At 43.4% G+C, this 25,737-nt stretch overlaps 2 protein-coding genes across 4 annotated transcripts in view; one reads left to right on the plus strand and one right to left on the minus strand.

Moving 5' to 3' along the window:
* UPF1 (UPF1 RNA helicase and ATPase) lies at positions 1 to 23,313 on the minus strand. Of its 2 annotated transcripts, none has more exons than XM_075444489.1 (24): positions 22,977 to 23,313; positions 16,599 to 16,741; positions 16,077 to 16,166; positions 15,367 to 15,534; positions 14,298 to 14,478; positions 13,550 to 13,711; positions 12,818 to 12,902; positions 12,549 to 12,647; positions 12,248 to 12,356; positions 11,233 to 11,392; positions 10,993 to 11,111; positions 10,540 to 10,704; positions 10,205 to 10,319; positions 9,867 to 10,010; positions 9,219 to 9,432; positions 8,885 to 9,002; positions 7,068 to 7,224; positions 5,919 to 6,061; positions 5,053 to 5,227; positions 4,245 to 4,326; positions 3,575 to 3,736; positions 3,073 to 3,290; positions 2,509 to 2,631; positions 1 to 2,404 (listed from the first exon to the last, which is right to left on the minus strand). In XM_075444489.1, exons 1-23 carry the CDS (start codon positions 23,199 to 23,201, stop codon positions 2,512 to 2,514), a joined length of 3,354 nt encoding a protein of 1,117 aa, XP_075300604.1. In that variant the 5' UTR covers positions 23,202 to 23,313; the 3' UTR covers positions 1 to 2,404; positions 2,509 to 2,511. The 2 variants fall into 2 exon arrangements, with proteins under 2 accessions (XP_075300604.1, XP_075300603.1); XM_075444488.1 differs by having other exon boundaries at positions 12,248 to 12,365.
* A 376-nt stretch (positions 23,314 to 23,689) lies between these two features.
* The window catches only part of COMP (cartilage oligomeric matrix protein), a 37,503-nt gene continuing 35,455 nt past the window's right edge, over positions 23,690 to 25,737 (plus strand). For both annotated transcript variants that reach the window (XM_075443988.1, XM_075443987.1), the window contains exons 1-3: positions 23,690 to 23,857; positions 24,659 to 24,763; positions 24,997 to 25,666. The gene's annotated coding sequence lies outside the window, so the exon portion shown is untranslated. The remainder of the gene's footprint in view (positions 23,858 to 24,658; positions 24,764 to 24,996; positions 25,667 to 25,737) is intronic.

A 25,737-nucleotide genomic window follows, 5' to 3' on the forward strand; every position in this document is an offset into this window, starting at 1 on the left:
TTGAATGCAAGAGCTGTTTATTAATATTTTATTGATGACAAACAGGTTTAAAACAAACTGAGACAAAATCAAAAAAGAGTTAACACCGTGCTAGCACTGATGTCTGGATTTATAAAACTCAGAGTAACTGCTACAAAGGAAAAAACCAGCACAAAGCAGAGGCAAGCATTCCCATCAGTGAAATAAAGGGGGTGAGGGGAGAGGAGGGGGTTACGTTACTCAATGGATTGCATTGCACAGAGGGTTACAGCTTAAACCTATCGGAAAAGTCTACGCAACTACGCAGCCTACAGAAGGAAAAAAAATTAAAAAGCCCTTCGGCAATGTTAATAAATAAAACAGTCCATCTTACAAGCAAGGAAGGTGGCCTGTGTCTCCATTCTTTCACATTTTAGAAGTCTAAACTCTGGAGGCTTTTTGAGAAAAGAATGGGTTTCACCTCTGGAAAGTTTCTTTTGCAGTTCTCGGAACTATGTTCGCTGCAGGACTGAATGAAGATTCTGAACACCTGCTCCATGTCGATGCGCACGCTGCTCACGGCTTGTGGGCGTGCGACACCAGGTCTGCACTGGGGGAGAGACACTCTTGAAAAACTACAGCAAATACAGGTCATGAAAGCGGGTCAACACTCTACAGAAAGGACAGTAATGAAAGGGCTTCCCCCCCCAGTTACAAAAAGTGGGGTTCACATCGTTTAAGTACATTCATATGAGAGGTATTTTTGAGTTCCCCCCCAAAAAAAAAGACCAGAAACACTTGGAGCCCTTTGAGTATAAAGCTAATGTAATTCAAACTTTAAAAACACTGAGGTCAGCGAATCGCTCTACTGTTCTTTGCCAATTAGGAGGTAGAGGTTAGTCTAATTTAGGGATCTGATAAAAATGGGTCCATAGGAATTTTAAATTCTCTGCACTGCTTCTAAAAAGGTTTAGACAGAAATAAAATGCTCCCAGTGTTCCCAAATGACTTATTTAAGACATGGGTACAACTTAGAAATTGGATGGCTTCTCTTATGTGCTGTTTTCAGTTTTGACTTCCAGCTATTTCTCAAGCCATGCTTGATGGCGCAGCCAGTGTCCGCTACCTGAAAAACAGGCTCCGGGTTTGGTTCTCAACACCTGAATCTTTCAGCTCTCTGTGTTAATCACCGAAGAAGCCACACAAAAGCCTAACCCATTATCTCTAATTATACCCAGCTATCAGAGGCCACCTTCCAACAACTGCCTGCTTTGCCCGTTTTTCCAACCTGCTTCGGTAGCATCGTAGAGTCTTTACTTCCAAACCAATATAATCCCCAGTTTCCACTACTTCTTCCCCCGATCCGAGGGAGCGAGTAAAGCAGGCCTGTTAGCATCTTTTCCTCCAGGGCCGAAGGGCACAGGAACCCGTCCCCTTTCAAGCGCAAAGTTCATCTTACAGAAAGGCTTGTTTTTCACAGAGTAGAGTCCAGACAGTAGCCAATTAAAGCATACAGAAAACACTTTGAAACCCTCCTCCTGCTCGAGCGCGCAGGCTCCTTTCACTCTAACTGCTATCCAATGTAGGAAGAAGAGGCTGATTGCTGCAACTTTAAATCACACTGAAAGTTCTCAAGGTTGGTGCTCTAATTTAGTTTTAAACTTTTTGTAAGCTTCTCAGAACAAGGATCTCCCAGGTCCACCACTACGAATTCAGAGACAAACTTCTAAAAATTCAGTGCTCCTTTGAAAGAATCTCTTTAAAACCACCTTGTCACGAAAGACCCGTTCAGAATGTGGGCGACACGATGACACTAGGATTTCAGAGCCAGCGCTGGACAACAAAACCTGCATCTCAGAGTTGAGCATCAGCTATGTTCCGCTGGATTTCTGCTTGGCTTGCTGTCACTTAGTCAGGAACTCTCTCTCTCTCTCAGATACTCTGCTTCTAAAATGTAAACAGTTACTGCTAAAATATAGTACCCCTTTAAAACGAGAACAACTCTGAGATGAGGGTTTTCCTCTCCCCATCTGCTCTGAAAAGTAATGCCCTGCTCGCAAAGAGAAGTATGGAATGAAGTGAAACCTGCTTAAGGCCCTTCTCTCGAGCTGGTTTGACTGGGGGAGCAGGGACTCGGCTGACCACTCATGTCGGGGTGAGTTGCCTTCCCGGTGAGGCGCCAGCTAGTCCGTCGGTGCTCTCTCTCCTCTCCGGTCAGTCTCCTTGTCTCAGTGAGCTAGCAGTGGGCTCTCTCGCGCGCGCTCCTTTCTCTCTCTCTCTCTCTCTCCTTTCCGTTGGTTGGTTTCCTTCTCCTGTTGCTCTCACACAGTGGTGCTTCAGTTTTAGCAGTGGAAAACAGGTATCCATTTTATTTTATTTTTTTTATTACCCAGAATAAAATGCTGATGAACTAAGCTCCACACAAGCTTAGCTCTTCTTCCTCAACCTGAAAGCAAGAAAGCAGAACAATGGTTGCGTTAGGGACAAACTCTGTGTTCATGAACTTACATCGGGGAGAAGCAGCAGAGGAGTGAACCGCGGGTGCCTTACACTCTAATACTGTGACAGTCCCGTCACTCCGCCATGTTGATATGCACGTTCACCCTGGTACGTAGAGTCCTGTGACAGCGCCACGTCAATCTGAGATTTAAACTCATCACCAAGGTAACTGTCCTGAAAATGAAAGCGTGTGTTAAGCCGCTAACTCGTTATCAAGCTCCAGAGTTCCCTCTGCAGAGCAGAATACCTCGCAGCCAAGGTTAATGAAGTCTGAGTTTGTTTTGCTGGGGGTTTTTTTGTTGATTTGGTTGTTTTTTTTAAAATCTACTCATTCTGCTGCAGAATTTTCACAAAGGTTTTTGCAATAACTGGCTGTTGAACTGGCAAGCCGTTCACAGTTAAGGCTCGAGCTGATGTCTACACATGCAGCATTTCACTTCTATGCCCGAGTGTACTTCAAACCAAGTGGAGGAGTATAAAACGCTGTGGCCAAGTCACTGAAAATGGTTTTAGTTCCCATTTTCCTCAATACTAGGAAACAAGGATGTGCATGCGCATGGATCACCAACATAAAACCCAGGAAAAAGTGCAATCTATACATCAAATCCTGCTTACCTGTGATAATTCTGGTTGGGAGAGCCCAGGCTGACTCATCTGTGATGGCTGACTCATGGAGATATACCCCTGAGTCAGTGGACCCTGGGAGAAAGGCTGGGACACCACATCTTGGCTCGCTTGGCTGTTTGGAAGGTTTGACTGACTAGTTCCAGGAATCCCAAAACGATTTTTCTGGCGCCCACCACGACCAGTCTTTCCTTTTGGCACCCCACGTCCTGGAAAAGTGTTTATTCCAACCAACAGTGAGAAGCCTTACACAAGCAAAGAGGTGAGAATTAACTGTTTCTACAAAGACTTGATCACACCAGCGTAGACACGGCGAAGGGACACTCACTGGAGGCTGCAGTGCCGTTGTGTTCGTACTCCATGCAACTAAGATTTATTACTGAAGCACATCATTATCTACTCTCACCAGCGCTGCTGCAAGAGTAGCAAAAACCATTCTCCCACTTCAGACCTCAAATGTGGGTTTTGTACCATTCCACCCGTGCCCCCGTACCTGCCGCTGGTCCGTTAGCCTGGCCAAAGTATCCCGGTGGTGGCATCGGTGGCATCACGAGGTTGAAAGGGATAGGAATGTTCATAGCAGTGACATGGCTGGGGCCAGCACTGATCATCCCGATCTGGTCATGGGTTTGGAAGTACATGTTGGATGGGCGCCCTAGGGAGGGGAGGAAGAGCCACAGTGATTTCAGGCACCCCAAATATTTCACCATCAATTCATATTCCTGCTTCTAACAGTAATGGGAGGGCTTGTAAGCAGGATAAATCAGAATCAGAAATTGAAAGGACGAGCCTACCACTGCCAAGAACCACCAATATTTCTAGTCCACCATTTACTCCACACTTCAAAGTTTCAGAGACTCACCTAACACATCTTCATCCCCACAGAGTTACTCTTTTACAGCATCATCTAAGATTCCCGAAATGCTTACACACACACACACACTCCTTTTCCCCTCATATTTTTCACTTGCTCTGCAGACATCCAGTAGTGGCTTGTATATACAGGCAGCAAAATCCATGCATTTTCAGTTCTTAAATTTCGTATTTTTCTATAGTGGCTCTTCAAACATTCCGAAGTTTGAAGTCTGTAAGATACCATACCCCAAGGACTAGCGGGGGTGGTGGGAATCTAGGAAGGTGTTAGTTTTGATAGCTTTCTTTACCTTGACTGCTCCGGTCATAGACAGATCCTGGAATAATGGCCTCACGCGCATCGTACATGGCAGTAGTCATGAAACGGGCACCCTGGAAGCGTTGCAGGGGTTAAGACAAAGCCTTTGCATAGAACTTTGCACTGCAACTTCAGTGCAAGTTATTTTGGGTAAGAATCCGGTTAAACTCCACAGATAACGCACACTTTACAAGTCCTGAGGAAACTAACTAGTTCTAAAACATGGAAAGCATCCAATTATCATTTCAACTACATCATGACAACAAGAAAAAAGAAAACATTTTACAGGCAGTCTATCTCAAACTGGGAAACATTTGATGAGTCTTCAGTCTGTTCCGACGCTCTGATGATAGTTCTCCTTGCTTTGTTCCTACCACTGTCCTTTTGTGAAGGCTGACAAGCTTCTCCCTGCCCCTTGAACAACTACTTATGTTAAAGAACTGAGTACAATCCTCAACCTGCAAGTTTTAGAGGACACTGCTCTGAAGTACATGTGCCTAATGAGCTTGCCATTTCTACACAAAACAGTCACTTGATGTCTCTTTCACCTCAGAAGTTACTCCCTGACAAAATTTTGCAGTAAAGAATGACAAAAAAAGCATTAAAAAGTCTTTTCTACAAGTGCTCAACTTAGTCTCTGCTTCAGCTGTTTCTAACCTGGGTCACACTGCATTAGCTAGGCAACAAAAATGGAAAGTCCTGGGTGTGTGAAGGTATGCGGGTGACTGTTTATAACTGATCAATCAACCCCCAATTGCTTCAAGCCACAAACATCTGCGAGACAGAAGAGCTCAACTTACAGGGTTGATGGTGTTGACAAGTTTCCGGGGCTTGCTGAACTGCATGAGGCTTTCCCGGAGGTTGTTCAGTGGTCCCTCCACCAGAACCTTCTGCTCCTTGTAGTAATTCAGCAGGTGATTCCAAAGTGGTTGTTTAGACAGCGCTTTTGGGTTCCCAACAATAATTACTCCATACCTGTACAACAGCAGACAGAGAGGCTAAAATTAATTTTGACTAAAAATAAAGCCATGTTACATACTGATGTCGGACCAGCCTCAAAGTCAATCTCTTCTGCAGTAAATCCGGGCACCTAACAGATGCCCATGGCGGTAGGTGCAGGAGACCCTGATGCAACTGTTTTGTTTACAGCAGATGGTTTTTGTAGTATGACAAAACACTTTTGCAGCCAGTTTCTCAATAATCACAAGCTTCCTTCTGCAGGCTTGGCAAACACACCAGTGTACTCCAACCACACTGTACCGGTTTGAAGCTTGCAGAAACCAAGGAAGCCAACCAACACAGTACTGACTCCACATCACCCTTCTCAGTAATCAAATCCATTTTAAGAGAAGCAAAATGGTAAACAAATGGTTGCTGGAAGGGACGAAGCAACAGATGAAGGGAAGAGTTCTGTCCTGCAAACAAAGGGGAATGACATGGCAACTTCTAGAAACTACTGATGCCAAATGGTAACACTGCGCAGGCTGAGATTGCTCTGGTAAATTGCAGGGAATGTGGAAATCATTCAAGGCTCCCTTAAACTGGATGGGGAATGGGCCTTCTACCCAACAAAACACAGACCTTTCGTTAGGCAGACTGTATCGATACTTCAGCAGACCGAATTACATCTCTAGAATAGGTAAAAATGTGCCCAATTTTACTTCACCTTGCTCTTGTAAGAGCTACATTAAGACGCCTGGGGTCATTCAGGAACCCTATTCCTTGGTGTTCATTGGCCCTCACACAAGAAAGGATAATGAAGTCCTTCTCTCGCCCCTGGAAGGCATCCACACTTGCAATTTCCACTTCCTGAAACAGACAAAACACATGTAAATCACGGAAGCACAGTGCAAAACAGTTATGCTACCAACAGGCATTACAAAATGTGTTGGCCATGCTCTAGCCATTCCCATCATCTGACAAAAATGTTATTTTTGTAATGATGAATGACTTGCTAATTCCACCGGTCACTAAATATTTTCCCTAAAGGGGAACAGACAGCCTCAGTTTAGGACAAATTACTTTTATATTCACTGCTTTATGGTTCTCAAATTTCCCCAAAACTGGCATCTGCACTATGGAAAGCATCCCTTTTCTAAGTATGTTGCCAAAAAAGACTTCTGACTATTCCAAAACCTCGTAGTAAGACAGCTCCAAACGAACACTGCTGCTCCCAGCTACCAAGAAACCTGAATCAGAGGGACAGATCATTCCTGGCAGAAGTGGAACTATTTCCATCAAGTTTTCCTTCAGCAAAAACACTGCCCAAATTCTCAATATTGCAAAACAGACTATATTAAACATACAACCACCTTGTTTGTAGCAACAAATTTTAATGTTTGGTAGAGGCATTCCACTGATGGGAAGGCATTTTCCCAAGCAAGTAAACAGGACGACCATCAGAACTTAGGGAGCTTGGTTTCCTGCACGTCTCTTGGCTTGATGCTTTTATCTAGGACACAAGCTGACTGAAGCTTTTCCACAGCTGAAGAAGTAATGACCTCTCCCTCTGTGCCTCAGTGAGTCCTCAGAGGACGGACTCACTGCAGCCTTCAGCAGAGACCTTAACAGGGCTTTCTCTTTTATCTGTCCAACTGCTCCCCTGACACTCACTGGCATTTGATACCTCCTAAACTCTTCCCTCTGGTCTATTTTAACCACAATCAACTGAAAACCTCAGAAATTACTAAAGCATAAACACAGACTGATGCCTAAGAAGCCAGACTAAAAACAAAAATATTGTTAAGTTTCACAATATCCGACTTTTCTAGCTTCTCTGCATCCAACCGTTCTTGTTTGTGCAGCGACTTTGTACCTGGTAGAGCTTTGTGTGCAAGGAACCACTGAACTGCATGTACTGCACCAGATAGGATCGTTGACCTTCATAAGGAGTGATAATGCCAATCTGATCTGGTTTGGCACCAGCTTTCAATAGCTTTGTAGTTATCTTCTCCACATTGGCAGCTTCCGTCCTAGAAAGAGAGATTTGTTTATCTAAGGAGAATCAAGGCATTAGATCTCAACTTCTTCCAAGTTAATGGGTCTAAAAAACTTCAACGCGTATGCTGTGCTAGACTTTTGTCAGAAAGGGTACTTCAAGAAAGATCAATTTTGCACTGCATTGCTTGAGCACTCCAAGCTTTGCAGGAACATTCACCACTATCACCTCTTGACTTGGGCCATGCAAAGATGTTCTCAGCCAGAGGAATATGGGCGAAAGCCAACATCTCAAAAAAAAAAAAAAAAAAGAGAGGGTCTCGGAACGACATGGAAATTTCTCCTTAATGTATACCTCCACCTTCTCAGAACTACACCCCTAAACTTCCTGGAATAGCAAAATTCATGGTGGCCATCACTCTGAAATAGAACTTCTTAGTCGAGTTAAATGTACAAGTGTACTTTTATGACCAAGGTCACTAAAAATGTTCTAGCCTGCTGTGCAGATCCTTCACTTGCTTTATCTTAAAATTTTAAATATAGAATGTTTTTAATGCCAGTCTCCCTGCCAGCCAACTATTGTGCCATTTGTTTGTGCACAATCTGGCTTGCTGCATTCAGCAGTCTTGCACATGCTGTTCATGAAACAGATCAAGATTAAAAATATCACCGCAGATATTTTTCATAAGTTTGTCTGATTTCCCTTCCAGGCACATGAACAAATGCATATGACCAAGAGAAGCAAAATGTTTCGAGCTTACTCTTTGAAAAGGAAGTTGGAATGTGCAGAAAAAAGGCACAGAAAAAAGAAAATTAAATTCCCATCCCTTTCACACTCTTGCTAAAAATCTAAGACTTCTGGCTCTGCTTCAGGAGCTACTGGAACTCTGGCTTTGAAATACAACCTGATCAGCGTTTCCTGCTGCAGCTAGTTTACTTGCTGGCCCAAGTTCATCCCACATATTAGGCACTTAATTGTCCCATGCTTCTTATACTACTAGCGAACGAAAACACACACCTCCACAGAACAATGCAAACCCACTTAAGATCTGAACTGCTCCCACTGGAGATGCCTTTTTCTCTTTGCTTACTGTAAAAGGACCCTAGGGCAAATAAACTCAAAAACGTGGCAAACGTGGCTCAGCCTGCACTATCCTCAATGGCAGCTTTTATCAAGAAAAGCACAAGTGATTTCAATCATAGCTGTTTCCTATTAACAGCTATTTTATTAATTTAGAAGGAGTACTGCAGAACATACGAACCAACAGCACTGACGTACTGCATCCCAGCACACTGTACATCCGAGTTCTGTGGGTTAGCGCATTTGAAGTACAGACACTTTCTGTGTCTGTGAAGGTGGTAACTCCTCATCAAAACCACAAGGCTTTAGTTAGCCCTTCTGCCTTTATTCAGCTGTTTTGCCTTTATTCACATAAAAAGGCATCACAAGTCATGGTGAATACAGTATACTATGAATTTTGTTGCAGAGATTCAGAAGGATAGAGAAATGCTTACGTATTTGGGTTGCAATGGGAACTGTGTATTGCACTTTCCCTTGACTTCACTAATTGTGACTGTCCCCAAGGGATGTCATAAGGATTAGTAACAGATTCATTTAATCTCCCTTACATTTGAGATACTTAAATATACTTAGTTCTAGTGTAAGTTTGTATCTCAGTGTTGAATTTTGCTTACCTGTTTAAGTAAGAGGTGCCTGAGCTGGCAATTTCTTCCTGTCCTTGTGTTACATAGAAAAACATTGGCTTATCTGGCTGTGGCCACTGGAAATCAAAACCCTTCTTCACACGGTCCGCTGAAGAGCACATAAAAGTTAAAAAGTTAGTAATTCTTTACTATCAAGAATACTCACTTTCACATTGAAGTACCTTAAAGACTCAAAATTAAGTGCAGTGGCAATTCTCTTTTTAAGCGAACGTATTCAAAAATCTCATCTAGATTAAAGAATCCTTCCTTTGATCCTCAGTGAATGGAAAAGAAAGCAATTTGCAGGAGTACCATCCTTGCTTACCTGCAGTAACACCATTCTGGAGCGAACCCTCATAGAAGATATTGGATGGAAAAGCACTGAGTGCGGGATGCATGCGATACTGCACTTGGAGGCGAATCGGACGAATCCCCAGCACCACGAGCCTCTCGAAGAGAGACTGAGACAGGCCAGCCTTCGCAGCTTTTTTACACATCACAACAGGACCAAGCTGACAGTGGTCACCCACAAGAATAAGCTGTGGAAAAGAAAGTTTGTAAATATCAGAGTTTTTCTTATCTGAAGCTTGCCCAATAGCTAGATACAATAGCAGTATCCTACATAAAATGTATTAGGAACTAATGACTTGTAATAAGCTTCAGACCTAATCTAAGGCTTATAAACATTTAGTGTCGACTAACTTTTCAGCTGATCATTTTTTAATAAAATCTCATTCAGTCTCCAGATTGTTCCAACAGGACCAACATGTTCTAGGCAAAGATTATGCCATGGAAACAGAAAACTGACAGGATTAACACAAAACAAAGTCATTTAGATCTATATTATGGAACTGTCTTCCATGAATGGAAAGGATTTTGTATCCTTAAGTGCCTGCACTGTGGATGTTACTGCTTGATGCTACCTCCTCTATTTATAAACTCTGTTTTCTTTAATGAAATTGATGGCTCCTACCTGTTTCGCTCCCAGAACAACCGGCACCATGCACTCTGGCTCAGTAGCCTGTGTGCTCTCATCAATCAGAATGGAGCGGAACTGCATTTTTGCAAGTCTTGGATCACCAGCTCCCACACAGGTGCAGCAGATCACATCTGCATTCTGAGACAGAAACGCAACTGAAATTAATCAAGAAGGGTATCAACGGACCATATTTCTACATGAAGAGTGTTCAATACCATCCCAGAAATCCCCCCAGAAGTTAAACTGTACTCTGATCTCCACCAGCAAATTATAACTAAGCCTCAAGTGGGAGCAGGCAGTTATCGAAGCTGCTAGAACCAATGGAACCTTACCATCAGTAACTCACGCTCTGCTGTTCGTTTCAGTGCACGGTAACGTTTCTCATCAGCAGATGACAGTTCTCCAGTTTCATCTTTAAGCTGCTGCAGTTTCTGAAGCTCTGGCATGCTGGAAAAAAAAAAAAGAAATTTTGCTTTATGGCCTAATTAACAACTTAGTAGGATTATGGGAGAATTCACTTGTAAAACTAAATATGACACATGTATACAACCAAAACAACTACCATATGAAGCAAATTAACTGTGTAATGATGACAACATGTATCAGTTGTGTCCATCACCACACTTTAGTGGTTTTTTTTTCCCCTGCCCCCTCAGCCATTTCTTACCTATCCATGTTTCTGATCTGGTTATGCAATGCCAAGAAGGATACAGGAGAGTCAATTGCCTCACGACTTTTAGCACACAGACGAACCACTTTCAGTCCAGTTTGGTGGATCTTCTCAGTCAACTGATCTACAGCTATATTACTCGGAGCACAGACCAACACGGGCCTTGAAAAAAGTTAAGCAAAAATTAAGTCTCAATAAGCTGTAAACTTTTTTCCACCAGACTTCCAATAAAATTCTGTGATTCTGAAAATCACCTGTTCTGATGCACATCCCCTAAAAATATGCCAGGGAAGAACAACTTCTGAAATTAGCATAAGTCTTCCCAGAAAAATGTATTTCTAGAAAGCCTTTTTACTTTGATAACACAAATTAATTTTTAAAATCAAGTTGATTTTTTGACCATTAATAAAGTAACCTCATACATAAAGATTTAGAGAGAATAGTTCTTACCCATTGCCCTGTCTAGCCAGATGATAGACGATTGTGGCTGATGTCACTGTTTTTCCAGTGCCAGGGGGACCCTGAATAAGGCTCAGAGGACGCTGCAGTACAGTCTTCACAGCATAAACCTATAAATTTTTTTTTATTGCTATTTAGCATTCAATGCATAGGAAGTTACAAAGTTGTTCAACCTCTATTCATAAACCTTTATCATATTCTTTGCGTGTAATAAAAAGGAGATGAGGTTACCTGAGAATGGTTGAGATCAGGAAGTCCTTGTGCTGTAAAGCGCTTTGGCAACTGGCATTTAATAATTACATCTTCTACCTCATGACCTAACAGTTTGTGATAGATGTACCCAGACACTGAAGTCTCATCCACAGCGAATGTTTTTAAAGCACTCTGCATTCTGAAATGAGGGAAGGACAGGAAAAAAAAACAAAAATCAGTATGACCTCAAATACAACTATCCACAAGTGTCCTACACAAGGGTTAATCAGACATCAGGCAGAAATTAAAATACACCTTGGGAAAACAGAACGATGTAGAACACTTACTAACAGAATTAAGAGACAAAAATTAGACTCCAAGAACACGTATCTTGTTTTTCCCCATGTGAACACTACAAAGTCTTATAACCAGAAAAATCTGTAGAGAAACACCAACCCTTTGACAGAACCTGCAACAGTAATTTTAGGTGCAAGATTTGAAGAAAATTTGTACTCAGTATATCTCTTTCAGGACAATGAAATCCCATCTTACAAAATGTAGTAGAGACATCTGAAGCCTACTGACCCCATAGCCTATTCAAGAACCTTGAAATTTCTGCTAGTTTAAGCGAGTCAAAGTTTAGGAAGGCCAACTAAAATCAGAGAGCATTTCATGATGGAGCAGTGTTCAGGAAGCTGAACTACAAAACAGTTTTTCTTCTTAGATCCCAAATACTACTCAACATAAGGTAAATTTTCCTCTTTTGGTTTACATGCTACCTTGACGTATTTGCAACAAATCTTAAGTGTGCCTTCAAAATGAGAAAAAAATGAGAGTTTGATAGCATTCAGATTAATTCCATTTCTAACAACAGTTAGGTCTGTTGCTCTATGAAGCAGATCTCACGTGTTCACACATTTGAGATATTCGGCATAATCAGATTTCTGATTGTTAGTGTCATGAAACAATTCAAAAAATCCCGCTGACGGTAAAGGGAAATATACACACCAACTGCACCCATTATCTGCCAAGTTTTGATGCGCTTTCTCAGTACCTGTCAAATGAAGTAGACTTCCACACAAAATCCACTTGGAAGTTATGAGTAACTTCCACAGGCGCTCCAACGCTGCTCCTCAGCTCAATGGCTATCTCATCACCATAATCTGTAGAACCTCGTTAAGTAGTAATCTATAGTAAAAATTTGAATTTTATTTTTCCCAATTTTGACTTTTTTAGCAGACCCCCATGACGAATTAAAATTATCTCAAAATTACTTTTAGACACATTTACTGATTCCTCAGAGAGATTTCAATCTTTAATTAAGCCTTCCTGAAGGCTCACTAAGTAAAGGATACTATCAGGAACTTTGATAACATGACCAATTCCTTTCCATAAAGGGGCCAGGTCTCCTTTATACCTCAAGCAGATCTCATCTCCTTGCATAAGACGCATATCTACAAAGGAAGGAAAAAAGCCACTCTCAAAATATTCCCTGAAGAAAACGATCCCCCAGCACAAAAAACTTACAGTACTATCTTTATCCCAGTTCTTTAAACACTGATGTTGTTCACCAGGCATAAAAAAAAAAACAAACAGGCAAAACATACAATCAAGCCATCATTACCTGAATCGGTCTTTGGCAAAGTAAAATAAGCAATTCTTTTCTTGTTCAAGCCCAGGTCCCATCTGACCGTGATGTTATCTTGGGTCTAATGGTAAAGAAGAGGCATCTATTATGTTCTTAAAAGAGCTGTTTGCCAACCACCACAGTCCTCACTCTCCTATACTTCAAAACAGTGGAGAAACACAAAACTTGCTGTTCCAGTGTCACAGTATGGACAAATATCCATACTTATTTTTATGGACTGAGTTCACACCATCTGCAGAAGATAATTCTGTTCTACAAGAGAGTTACTTAGTTAATGATGAACAAAGTCCTAATCACCACCTGTGTTATTCTCTCTTCACTTTTAAAATATTTAAAGTGCTTGCATGACTTCCTATACTTCAAGTTTGACTGGAAACTCTGACAAGGTAACTGCAGGTTATGCAGATAATACAAAAGAAGGTGACCAACTTGCAGTTCTACAATAGGATGTGGCTCTTGGAAAGACAAACTCTGAACATAGAAAAGACAGAAGCTCCCACATGTTTCAAGTTCTTTTTTAAAACCTCAGTTTGAGGATTTTTCTTTCCTCTCCTTGCTATCCTACATCACCACTACTACTATAATTACCACAATGTAACAGTACTGTAATAAAGAGCCTTCCTTCTACACTGTTAACAGTGACCACATGTTTGATGCCAGGGAACTGGTCTGAAGCCCCCTCACACAGGCATATATCAAGCCTCTTACCTGAGACTCCTTGAGTTTCTTGTCGTAGTCTGCCTCGAGCTTGACTAGAGGACCAAATATATTTTGGTATTGATAAGCATCTTCATATCTAAGCAGGACATGCTGTGGTTCTTCATCAACACCAGGCTTTTCTAAGTCCTCAAGGGTTGCAGATGGATTTTCCTAGAGTTTAGAGCACAAATATTTTGTCTTGAAGTTTTAAGCATAAACAAGTCAAATCTCTCACTGTGCAACAGGACTGATAATACTGTGTTTTACTGCTAGAGGAAGTTATATCAAGGTATAACAACTTGTCAAAACTGCACCAAGCTGTTAGGTCACGCTCACTCACACCCAGTCAGGTTTGTTAAGCATTAAAGGATGTACAGAAAAACCTCTCAAAATGCAATAACTGAATACCAAACATGGACTAACAGTAACCTACTCAGCGAGTCATCAGGTCAAGCAGAAACAAGTGAACGACTTGATATAGGGGAGGAAAGTTGTTTTTTCAGATTGCCTGATAGCGCAACTTGAACAGAGCTGAAAAACCTAAATGTGAAACCTTCCTACTTTGATGAATGATCTCCTCAATCCTTTGATCAATTCCCAGTTGCACTGCTTGTCAAATCTGCGAGATTTAAACCTCAAGTGATTTAAGTATGTTCCCTACCTCGTACAGTTGCTAGAACAGTCTTGTCCCTCCTTCACAAACACACAGAATTAGCTCTTGGTAAAACACCACCAGTATTTGAAAAGCAGCACATACCTTCCAAAGTTCTTCCAGTTTGTTAATCTGCTGAGCTGTGATCTGACGTGCTCTCAACTGCTCCTGTTCAGATGGAATCTTTACCAGCCATGAAAGGAAACAGCGATCTTGGATAAGAGGCTGCCACTGTGAACTGTCCCAATTAATATCCTTTAAACTGCTCTGACTGGCACATGGCTGCCTGCACAACCAAAATATTGAAAAAAAATTATTAAATTAGACAAGTGTAAGCGAAAGTCTGCCGTGTGAAGTCCTAAAACAACTGAAGTATCTCACTTAAAAGGAAAAAACAAAACAACCCTAGCCTGCTGGGCCAATGCATTTTTTAGTTCCTGTATTTGCTATTTCAACACTGGGAAGGCTCGGTATCGTAAGTAGTATTTCTTGGATGTTTCTAGAACTGAAAATTTCAGCATCTAAAATACTAAGTATGACACTCACCTTTGAACATGGTTACAGTCCACTATGATTATGCACACATGTATCAGAAAACACTTGGGATTACTTCTCATCTGTTGTTTAAACAAATACGAGAACTCTTTCCACAGAAACATACCTTCTACTGTCAAACACGTGCTAAGTGACAGCACGTAATTAATACATTCAATTATAAAATCACTATTTCTGATAGACTCTATCAGAGAACAATTTCTGATTTACTGTTGTCTTCACATGATTCTATGAGCTAACAGAAAAACATACTGTGTCTCAGAGTCACCACTCCAGCAGGGCTCCAGAGTAATTTTCTGAACAGATCTGTTACTCTTCCAAATCTGAAAATCAGTTTAACAAGGGGGAAAACCACCTTTTTTCCATTACATACTGCTTCATTTGGGAGAAATCCTTTTCTATAGACCAAACACATTTGCCCAGCATAACAGAATGTTTCTTTATTATATTATGTACTTGTACACAATTCATGAAGCCTATATGATCATTCAAAGGAAAAATGGTGGTAAATCAGAGTATAAATTATATTTTGGTACAAAATGAAAGCAGGTATTGCCCTTTAGAAATTAGGTTATGCAATAGCCTTGACACAAACATACCAGCAAAGGCATTCTCTCACCTGCACAGCAAAACCACCACAGAGTCTGCCTTAGCTGGAATAAAGCCAAGGAGAAACACATTACGACATCCACAGTTGTAACATTCCAAGACAGTCTCTCCTAGAGGTCCATCTTTATGGAGAGTCACCTCTTTGCACTTCGCTCTCACAAGATGATTAACGATGTGGCTGAAACCAGACAGGACACACATTTATATCAAGTTAGTAGGAAAATCAGATTTAGTCCTATCAGCTCAGTTATTAAAAGAGACAAGCAAAATCTATGTACATTGTGGCAGACATTGGTAACATCTCGCTCTTTTTATCCAAGCAAAGACACTGCTAACACAGTTTCAATGGTTTCTCAGTGCACAAACACTTTAAGGCACTCCAGCATGAAAGAATAGGAAACGTGTAAAAAATTCTTTTTATGTCACTGGTAATTGAAAGGAGACTCCCAAAGCTCCACAGGTGAAGAGCATCAGCTCTACTGTGCTTTGCTGGAACACAGGATGGGGGAAGCAGCAGCAAGCTCACTTCACAGAAGTGATTCAAGTTTTGCTGAGACCGAGGTCTAAGCCGGTAACAGCGGAAAAGCTAAATGTGAGCCTCCAACCTCCTCTTTAAATCACTAGACTTTGATCATCACCGAGTCACAGCCACCATACCACTTCAAAACACACACACTAAAACAAGATCATCATTGTTATTTCCATCACATGACTGTTTACCTGCCAGATGTATTTCCACGCCCGTTACAGAACCACTTTTTGCTGGTGTTACAGTAAACTACACAAGCAGGGTCATGGATACCACAGTAACTGGAATCAGAAATAAAAAAAACAGGAAGTGATTGGGTACTTATAGGAAAATTCAAATACAAGATTTAAACTATCTAGTAGTGTACAAAAATAAGGGGAAGTGAAAATTAGGGAACATGAGTGTTGGTGAAAGCATCAAACATGAGCTAAACTTCTGTTCTGAGTCTCAAGTACTTTAAAACTTCCCACCATCACCATCCCTCGGGCTAGCTTGGCCTTCTGTTCCTCAAGTGAGGCCAAAGACCCATGGCCGTGGCAGCTGTAAGCATACAGAAGAGCTCACCAGAGGGCACCACTTTCCTACCAGTATGTGGCTGTCTCCAAGGACGCTGCTCTCAAAATCCCCAAACCCTCTAAGCGTACACCTGTCACCCACAGACAGTGCTCCTGCCCTCTGGAAATAATAAGCCTGTGGCCAAGATGAGGTCTTACCTGCAAGCGTGCACAGGAAGATCCTTTGTGTAATAGGTATCCTCTTCATCTTCTTCAAAATTCAATTCTGCCAGAAGCTGGCTGGTTTTAGCCACGTTATCATCCACAGCTCCATTCTGCAGAATGCCATCAGGTCCATTAACCTGAAATACAAGGTCAGTGCTTAGGTTACACATCAAAACAGACTCCAAAACATAAAGCCAAGGCCAGTAATCCCTACTCCTCGAAGCAAAAACTTGTGTTTAATTTAGAAAATCTCAAAAGGAAAGAAAAATGCTGGTAAGAGCTGAAACACATACCAGTTACGTAATCAATAGTTGCTTCATTACCTCCTATTTTACAGGATTATTTAAACTCCAGCTGATGAGTAGAAAAAAGTTAGCAAAAGGAGATCACTTTTCTGCAGATTACATTTTTCCCATACAGTCTTACACAACATACAAAATGTAAACAATTTAAACAATTCTAGCAGTACCAAACATTGTTTTTTCACCCCTCAGGAATCTATCTCAAAACAGGATCTTTATTGTACAGGACTTTCCCCACCCATTTCTGCTGTTCTCTATCTGCCAAATCAATGTTTGCCCCCTCCAAGATATCAGAAGCACGACTTCATGACACTAGGACAATAGAGAGTAGGTAATCAAGAAACCTGTTTTCATATAAGCCTGGTTTTTTAAAACATTTAAATAGTGCAAGAAATAACAGCAACTGGTTTTCAGTGGAGGGGATAACTCTCCAGGCAGTACCACTTGTTCAAGATGTACTACCCACACGACGCACTGAATCAAACATGCTTGCAAAAGACATCAGGTACGACAGCCACTACTGTGAGCTACAACATGATTTAATTTAAAAATGAGGCCTCTCTAAGTTATCCAAGAAAACGGCAAAAAGTCCATCAAAACTAGTTATTGCAGCTCAAGTTCAGAGCAACACACTTCAGAGACCAAGTGTGCCAACACAGCACATGCAAACCAGGTGTGCTCTCTTTCCACCGGTGGTGCACTAACTGCCAGAACCATGAAGTTCTGCAACATTTGGTGCTGTGCCAGCAACTTCTACATACCAAGTCTTATTGCTGTTAAAAATAACTCCTTTTAGGCAGTATGAGTACAGCGTGTTTACCACCAGGAAGGAGCATCAAGAAGCGTGAATGTCACAAGCGGGATTTCGGCATGGCTGGCACAGCCGCTGCCCCTCGGGCCTCACCAGCGTTCTGGTTTCATTCCACTGCTGCGTCTCCACAGACTAACACCCACGGAGAGCTCCAGCAACGTAACCCCATGCTGCCAAGAACCCCCAGGATGGCTAGATCCCTCACCCCCCAAAACCCTGTTCACTCAATCCCTTGATTCTTTGACCAATTTAGCAAGATCTCTCTCAAGCTGAGAGGAGAGGAGCACACCATATTCCACGCGAGCGGAAAAAGGTGGGAAAGGGACCACCACAGCGACTGCAATGATTAGCACAATATTCACAAAACATTTGAGTGCTGTGAGGTAGTTTCCCTATTACAGCAAAATCATCAGATATATCAAACCCCTCAATGTTTTTAAAGGTATTAGGTTAGACAAGGTGAGATTTATTTCTGCAAATTTTAACTCGCTAAGAAATGGGAGCATAAGAATCACTCCAGGCCTTTGTCTATCAATAGAGCATTTTAGTAACTCCTGCACTTTGACATTTAAGGCAATTTATCTGCTATCTGTAACTTAATTCTGACAAGAAATGAGAAAGCTGTCCACAGTGAGAGAACACTAAATCTTTATTAAAAGAAATCTGATAAAAATAGTTGCTGTAGCATTCTAAAGCTATAACTCATAAGCAAATCAAAACAAGCTTACTTCTCTGAAAGTCTCATTTAGATTCCATGCCAGCTACTTTCAGTACTGCACATTAAAATTTAACAGCCAATTGCAAGAGTTTAAATTTAAAAGTAAGTGTAAGCCACTTCATATTTGCCCTCAGCAGTAAGGAACTGGACTCAATGACACAAGCTTTGTTTCACTATCCTCAAATGAAATGAGGGGCATTTGCAAAACAGTCTAAATGGTATGAATTTTATTGACTTTACTTCCAAGTACTGGCTTTTAATAGCAAGATCAGCCAAGAGGAACCGTCAGCATACAATGTGCAAAAGAAAAAAAGGAAAAAACCCAAAGAAACTGCAGTAGCATGCAACAACCCATTAGTATGAAGAACCCCAAGCCAATCGGCTCACTGTGTAATAGCATCTCCACAGATGTTTGAAGATAAATATCCATTTTAAATGGATAGTGCCATTTTACAACATGCGAGGATAACCTATTAACTGATCACAGAACAGGTGGAATACCAAAGCCTTAAATTAATCTGAATTTCTTAGAAGCACGAATGCCAGGCATTCACAGATGCATTTCTATCGGTCTATTCCAAAGAGCCAGAATACATTATTATACACATCAGCCGACAAGTAGTTACTCAATTTTTTTTTGGGTGCTCATAAAAAAAATCAGATTGCTGAATGGCAATAAAATTGTAAAGCTTTTTTTTTTTTTTAAGGCAGGAAAACAAGGAACTGCCAACAACTGCAAGCTATCTGTACTTTGGGGCCAGGTGACTCTGTTAGTTCCACCCCACGCAGCTCCTACCCTTTCAGAGTTCAGCAGGAATGATGTCACCTGTTACTATGAAAATCCGACAGCGAGTACTAGGCCTTGGCAGGCGCACAACGAGGAAGTGACTCAACTATTGTTCTAAAACCTACTGTGATGTTAGCCTATGTGCATATGATTAAAAATCTGGCACCATCAACTGTTGTATAAGGGAGCGGGGGGGGCTTCTCTATTTTAAAAGTGTTGACTGAAACTTCTGGCACAGCAAGTTTAACAGCTACAGCAATCCGAAAACTGAGGTGCTCTGAAACTATCACCAAGGTACTGGTCCCTCCCTTCCTCCTTCTTTGGCCTCTACAATACTGGTTGAGGGACAACAGTAAAGGTGCAGGGAATCAAGTCACAGAACAGTAAACCAGATGATGTTATTTAAGTAGTGGCTTCTACTGCCCATGTGAGCCCCAAAGCAGTGGTAACAGAACATTACCATCTCAGTTTCTCACGGTGCTTCTGGCTAACATACCCCACCCACACCAGCAGCTGATCCACAGGTGAATGCAGCTACATCCACTTAATGCAGTTCTACTCTTAAGTAGTACATTTCAAGCTGTAACAAGAAAAATAATTGCAGTTAAGTAGGTATTTTACTAGAAGAACACTCTTGTTACAAGACTGCAGTCCAATCAGCAACGCACTTCAACACTGCACAGTAACCGCAGGACACCCAGGCACACTGTCCCAGTTCAGGTAATTTTCCCCTCACGCTTTAGAAGCAAAAAACGCACACTTTTGGACTAGCATGGATAACCCAGCTATTTGTGGTTTGTGGATTCTTGACATTAAAGCTATAGAGTATTTACTGTACCTTATTATAATCCCTTATATTGATTTGCTTTCCTGTTCAAAATAAGGAAGGGGATATTACTGCAAACATTCACCCCCCCCAACACCTCCAAAGCAGCGTGGAGCAAGCTGTATTTCCAGACGGGGACGTGAGCAACAAGGAGCAAGTCATTTCACTAAGACAAAAAGTCTTTGTTAGCCCTGGAAATTAAATCCAGCCCCCATAGTCTAGACTAAAAATCTAATAGCTGACCCAGCCTCCCTCAGCCACTCACTCCATCAGCTTAGCTAACACACTAACACCATGTGCTTTGTCCATCACAGACTCGTGGAGCACGTGACTGCTTCCTAGCATCATAACTAAGTCCTCGCCTGGAAGAGTGAAAAAATTAGGCAGAAATCAGAATTTATCTTGAAATATTTAGAAAAAGCTATCCCTATGTTTGACTTCAATTATAGGTAAACAATGGCAATACAGTTTTCTGAAAACAGTAGCCATTGCTCCTGCGCTACTCACCTCTCGCTATCTTTTGTCAATTGGACACTAATCAATTCTAACAACATCCACTTAAACTATTAGTTAAATATACATTGGGAAAGGAAGCGCCTATGGACTGGCTAAATCAATCACATTTTCTTAAGAAATTAAGTGCTCTGTATCGCTCAACTAATCTTTTTAAATACCAGGATACTAATAACATATCAGAATATGAAACAGCAGAGTAAAAGCATGTACCGCCAATGTCTATCAGCTCCATATAAAAAAAATATTTATTCAAGTAGCTTTAACTATAAACCCAGTGACAACATTTACTTAAGCAAAATGTATGCGATCAATTTTTGGGCCTTAGAAGTTATTATTTAGTATGTCCCCAGCCAAAAGACATAACAAGGTTAGATTATTTGTTGAAGGCAGAAAAATATTCCCCAGAATCTTTAAAAACCACATAATTTCTGATCTTATCACTCATGAGACCGTTGAAATGTACAAGTCGAAACAGATCCAGGGATCTGGGTTTTGCTGCACTTCAGCTCAGGAAGGCACTGTACTTACCACACTTCTGAGAGGACTTGTTGCCATAGGTCCGTTCTCTCTCCCCACCCCCCCCAAAACCCCCCGTTTCGACAGTCAAAATGAGGATCACGATGACCGCAAGAGTCTGAGGAAACACGCACTCAGTTTAAAAAAAAAATCCCTTCCTTCTTGCCAGGACGGATGGCTATAGACGTACCAATACCTGAATGTACTCTCCAGGTTTTGTTTTTTTTTCTTTTTACTTCAAAGGCTTTTCAAACATGTTTAGACAAAAAAAGACAAATTAATCCTCTCGTCTGGTCTTTTAGCTTATGAGGCTTATTTTGGGGTGATTTTTCTTCTTCTGGCCACATAGTCTCTACTGTGAGTTCTGGAACGATCATAACCTATTTAAAGCTTTAAAAACTAAGATTTTATTAAAACTGTCCTTTTAATCAATGCATGTCTGACTGCACACAGACATGATTTTACCACTACTACTTAATATTTCTGATCTCTCAGTGCTCAAACTGGAAAAAGTCTGCCAAACCAGAATTCAAAAGCTGTAAGTAAACAGAAAACAAACAAACAGCCCACGGGGTCACATCTCCAATTCTCTTACCAACACACCAAAACCTGGAGCAAGTCACCACACAGCAGCTACGCCCAGCTGCACGCTGAGCAGCTTCGAGCACGAGAAAGTCATTCCATTCGCCCTGGGATAAACCTGATACAGCTCGGACGGGATAGTACCACCTGCAGTCCTGCACCGCACACCTGTGGATTCCCAGCGCCGGGACATGCTGGCACGCTTTCAGTTTGCTTTATCCTTTACCGACCCCGACACATCAGGTTTTGCAAGTAAAAGGAAAAAATCAAGCCCACTCAAACTATGGTTGGTTCAGGACTAAAAAAACACAACAACTTATCTAAAGCATTTTAACTCCTCTTTAAACTCACCCTCTACAACATGGATAATTTACAAATGTTTAACTATTAATAATGGGACTACATTATTTAGCATTTATCTAGATGTAACGAAATTTCGCAGAAGATTCCATATCTTTAAATAGCAAAAACTTTGACTTTTTAAAAAACATGGAAGAGTTCTTCAGATGGTTTGTTTTTTTTACTACAGACTCAGTCAAGGCGCAGCACAGTGACAGGTCGCATCTTCATTTGCAAGACTTCATCACCTGTGAGTATACAACCCTAGTTCCCTCTTTTCCTTCACTTCTGTGAATTGTTCATTAAACACAATTTAATTGTCGTGTACGCACCAACCATCAACAGGAGATCTGTATATATAAAATCACTTGGTTTTAAGTAGTGAGGAAACAGACCTCTGAACTTAGCTCTCAGGCCATACCGACTGTCACTCCCATACAAACCCAAAACAAACCAGTCTAGCAACCGTGCAGCAGAAAAGGGGGCAAAAAGAAAACACCAGACCGTATTCTGCTTTTCGCTCTAGAAAGAAAGAAATGAAAGCAGGCAACGCTGAACCTTCACAGTACTCAGCTTTTGATAATCAAATACTACCGATGGTCATATTTGCTTTAAAGAGGAAAAGAAACCGAAATGATACCCAGAAGCGTTTCCGATTTCTCCCCTCAACACCGCACCGAAACGCGGCCCAGCTGTCACGACAGAGCCGCGGGGTCCGCCCGCCTCACCAGCGGACACCCGGCTGCCCGGCCCGGCCCCCGCTGCGCCGGCGGCCCCGCTCCGCACAGCCGGCAGCCGAGCAGCCACACGCCGCTTCCACCACTTCCCCGTCCGACTCTGCCCAACCCCGCAGCCCGCCCAGGGCTTCCCCTCGCCGGCCCCACGGCCGAGCCCGCCCGCCCCTTCCGGACCCCCCCCCCGCCCCGGGGTGGCGGAGACGCCCCGACCCCCCCCACCTCCCCGCCGCGGCCTCACCTGCGCTTCGATGGGTCCCGGCGCTCCCTGCCCCGCTCCGGGGGGGCCTTGGACCTGTCCCGGCCCCGCCTGCCCGGGCCCGGGCGGGGTTTGGGTCTGGCTGGGTAGAGTGAAGTCGGTGAACTCGAACTCGGAGCCCTGAGTGTCGGCGCCGAGCAGCTCGGCCTCCTCGGTGTCCAGGAAGGTGAGGGTCTGCGAGCTGGGGCCGTACGCTTCCACGCTCATGGCGGCGGCGGCGAGGAGAAGCGGCGCTTCCCCACCCAGCCCCCCCTCCCCTCGCCCGAGCCGGCCGGGCCTCACCTCAGGGAGCCCGGGCGCCGCGCTACGCGAGCGGCGGGATCCGCCGCGCGCACCAGGCCGCGCGCGCGAGCCGGCCGCCAACGGGCCCGCCGCCGCCCCGCTCGGGCGGTCCCACGCGGCCGGAGCCAACGGCGGGGGGGAAGCGGCGGGCGGGCGGGCGCCGGAGGAGCGAAGCCCCGAGGCGCTGCGAGCGGAACCGTCCGGCCGCTGCTGCCGCCGCGCGCCAGGCCAGGAGCGGTGACGCGGAGCGCACGGAGGACGGCGACGCCAGCACGCCCCGTACGCGTGGGAGGGGTGACGTAGCACGCACACACCTGGGGAGGGCAGGCGAGGGGGCGGGGCTCCGGCGGAAGGCGCGAAGGGGTTCGCGCCGCGCCGCGCGGGGGAGGCGCCGCGAGCCACCTGGCGGGCGGGGCGGGGGGGTCGCTGTCAGAGGCGCTCCCACCGCCGGCACCCCCGCGGGCGGAGGGGCGGGGCCTGCTCCTGAGTGACTGCTCTGCCAGCCAATGGGCCCTCGAGATGAGGAGGAAGGGCGGGCCGTGGAGGCGGTGGCGGGCCGCGGTGGCGGGCCGGCCGCTGAGGTGGCGGCTGGGGCTTGTGGTGGCGAAGGACCGGGGGGGGGTCGGAGGGAGGAGAGGGGCTGTGGTGGTGGTTGACTCTTGTGGAGGTGATGGGGGGGGGACTGTGGTGGGCTTCGGTGGGTTGCGGGGCTGTGGTGGTGGGTGGGCCCTGCGGAGGCTGTGGCCTCTGTTGTGGTGATGGTGGTGATGGTGGTGATGGTGGTGGTGAGAGCCCTGTGGTGGGAGCACTGTGGTGATACTGGGTTTTTGTGAGGGGAAACATGGTGGTTGCCCCTGTGGAGGCAACGTGGGGCCCTCTATCCCCTCATGCCCGCTGTGAGCCTGTTGCCGCGGCCGCTGGGACTCTTCACAAGGGTGTGTAGTGATAGGACAAGGGGGAGTGACTGTAAACTAACAGAGGGCAGATTTAGATTAGATATTAGGAAGAAATTCTTCACCATGAGGGTGGTGAAACACTGGCACAGGTTGCCCAGAGAAGCTGTGGGTGCTCCCTCCCTGGAAGGGTTCAAGTCCAGGTTGGATGGAGCTCTGAGCAATCTGATCTGGTGGAAGATGTCCCTGCTTATGGCAGGGGGGTTGGAACCAGATGATCTTTAAGGTCCCTTCCAACCCTTACCATTCTATGATTTTATTCTATGAAATGAGCCTGTGGGGTCTGGGCTAACAGGGACATTGCCTGGGTAAGGGACTTATGCAGGGTCTTTAAGTGTTTTGAGACAGACGTGGTAATTAAGAAGGATCTGGTATTATAGTAATACCTGCTCCAGCTGTAATACCTATTATACCTGTAATACCTAACAGAACAGTGTGATAGTCAGAAAACTGAGTTGCTGTGAGGTGAGGATAGTGGAGTTGGCCACAGAGATTCTCCAAGGTCAGGGAAGATGACTGGGTTGTCCAGAGAAGGTGAGTTTCACATGTTTCTACCCATAAATAAATAGAAAGTTTTGGATTTGGGTGCCCTCATTTTATTAGCACACGATAAATCTCTATTAAGATAACTTCTGTGTGTTGTGAAAAGCATTGATATGAAAGTGTGGATATTCAGACCTCTTCCCTACTTAAGCCTTCAACTGTAACATGCAGATATGTATCTTCTTTTATAAGTAACTTTCATTTTATTCTTGCTTCTGGTGTAGGATAAAGCCTGGAACTGAAGCAGTATGTACTAGATTTGCAGCTGTTAGGCGGAGAAGATCTAGATGAAGATTGAAAAGCATCCTTGTCCTAGGAATATTATGCACCAAGTACAGAAGGGGAAAGAACGAGTAGAGAGAATACAGGAGTCATCACTTCTGCATGCAGACTGTTTGAATTAATCTTTAGCTTTAAGCGTCTATGAAGGAATAGACAGTACCAATAGTTTATCGTACTATAATATTGTACATACAATAATTCAGCATTCAGATTACAGTAGGTTAATCCAACAAGCCACTAAAATCAAAAGGCAGAATGGTAGATTGACTGTTGAATTATGCCAGTCGCATCAGTTTAACTACAGCTACAGTTACAGCTCCAGTTTAGCATAGTAACATGAAGAGAAGTCAGTGCATACCCATATATAAATTTGTCAGCATTACAAGACAGTTCAAATGTTGAGACTCTTGATTCCTAAAGGTGGAAGACAACTGAATTAAAGCCCACCCAAAGTTTGGTTGGAAAGCAGCCATGGATGAACTATATTGGCGCTTGCTTAAAACAAACCGGAAATTAACTGTTTCGTAGTTCAGAGAAAAGCATAACTGTGAGAAAATATGAAGTCCTACCTGAGGATGAAAGTGGAATTGAAGAAGAAATTTATAAAACCAGGTAGGCTGCTTGGTATGAGCACTTATTTATTAATAAACAGAATGTGCTGGCAACATTTGGCTGGTTTACAG

Source organism: Opisthocomus hoazin, chromosome 27, assembly GCF_030867145.1.
Source record: "Opisthocomus hoazin isolate bOpiHoa1 chromosome 27, bOpiHoa1.hap1, whole genome shotgun sequence".
Taxonomy (NCBI): domain Eukaryota; kingdom Metazoa; phylum Chordata; class Aves; order Opisthocomiformes; family Opisthocomidae; genus Opisthocomus; species Opisthocomus hoazin.